The 1,243-nt window shown below is 35.3% G+C and overlaps 1 protein-coding gene across 1 annotated transcript; it reads right to left on the bottom strand.

Moving 5' to 3' along the window:
• Window positions 1-259: 259 nt before the first annotated feature.
• LOC115967882 (protein FAR1-RELATED SEQUENCE 5-like) lies at window positions 260-1,243 on the bottom strand. Its single transcript, XM_031087036.1, has 2 exons — window positions 671-1,243; window positions 260-523 (listed from the first exon to the last, which is right to left on the bottom strand). The coding sequence occupies exons 1-2, from the start codon at window positions 1,241-1,243 to the stop codon at window positions 260-262; spliced, it is 837 nt and encodes a 278-aa protein (XP_030942896.1).

Genomic DNA, 1,243 nt, shown 5'->3' with positions numbered 1-1,243 from the left:
GCCTAGGGCGCAGATTTCATTCTAAATCAAAACCTAGCATAAAGTCTACAAGATCATAACTTAAGCTCTAATACCATATGTGACGACCTAAGAAAAAGCGCTAACCAGATCTGCGTTATACCTCAAAAGGACTAGTCACAATTGAGACTCCTTGTAGTTGTTAATAAAGCTCAGATCTACCTAGTAAATACCCGATGTAGGACTCATCACACACCCACACACATCACACAATCAATCAAATTGGGGCATCACAGTTGTATTATGCTTCTAACTCCTTATCCTGCTTTTGATTGACAACTCTTTTAAAATGAGTGAAAAACTCTACTATATTGAGATCAGTACACAAGCAATCCTTCAAGTCAGCATTGAAACACTCATTAAGCTGGATTGTCTTCATTCCTGCAGTGAAAGTTCTCTTAACATATGCTTGGGCCCATTTTTCCTTCAATTTAAATAGATCAATTAGCCATTTATTTTCACGAACATCGTACTTATCCAGCATTTCATTCCAAGCTGTAAGAAACTAATCTTCACCATCATACTCATAGATACATGCTAAGAAATCATCGTTAAATTGAGACTCATTTTTGAGTAAATGATCCAAGTGTTTCTCAGCATTCTACCACATATGTCAACTACACAATGCATGATATGTCTTAGACATGATTACTTTTATTTCAGCTGATATTGTTGCATCTTGATCTGTGAAAATAGTGATTGGCTTCTTTTCAAATATTGCTTCTAAGAAGGTCTCAAATAACCATACAAAAGATTCAATCGTTTCATCATATAAAAGTGCAACTCCAAATACAACAGTTTCTCTATGGTGATTGAGACCCAAAAATACTCCAAGTGGCCTTGCATCTCTATTTGTACTATACGTTGTATCAAACGTTATTACATCACCGAAGTGGCTATAATCAATGATCATTCTTGCATCGGCCCAAAAGATATTAGTAATCAACTCTTTACAGTCCAATTGAGTAGCAAAATAATATGAAGGATTTTCCTTAAGTTGACAACTGAAATATCTTCCCAAGCTAGCGGCTTCCCCATGCTCCATGTCTCTTTGTCGCTTAGTGCATAAATAATTTTTATGATCTTGCTTGGTAAAATTAAGATTATCATATCCACCAACTTGCTTACTAAAAAGCTCATAAGATATCTTTAATCTTAATCCTGATTCATGTGACAAATCAATTTCAATAGCATAAGTTGCAGCCACTTTCCGTTGTGATGGCAT

This window comes from Quercus lobata, chromosome 2 (genome assembly GCF_001633185.2).
Source record: "Quercus lobata isolate SW786 chromosome 2, ValleyOak3.0 Primary Assembly, whole genome shotgun sequence".
NCBI classification, from domain to species: Eukaryota; Viridiplantae; Streptophyta; class Magnoliopsida; order Fagales; family Fagaceae; genus Quercus; species Quercus lobata.
The sequence above is the reverse complement of the archived record's forward strand: the minus strand, read 5'-3'. Positions and strand labels throughout refer to the sequence as shown.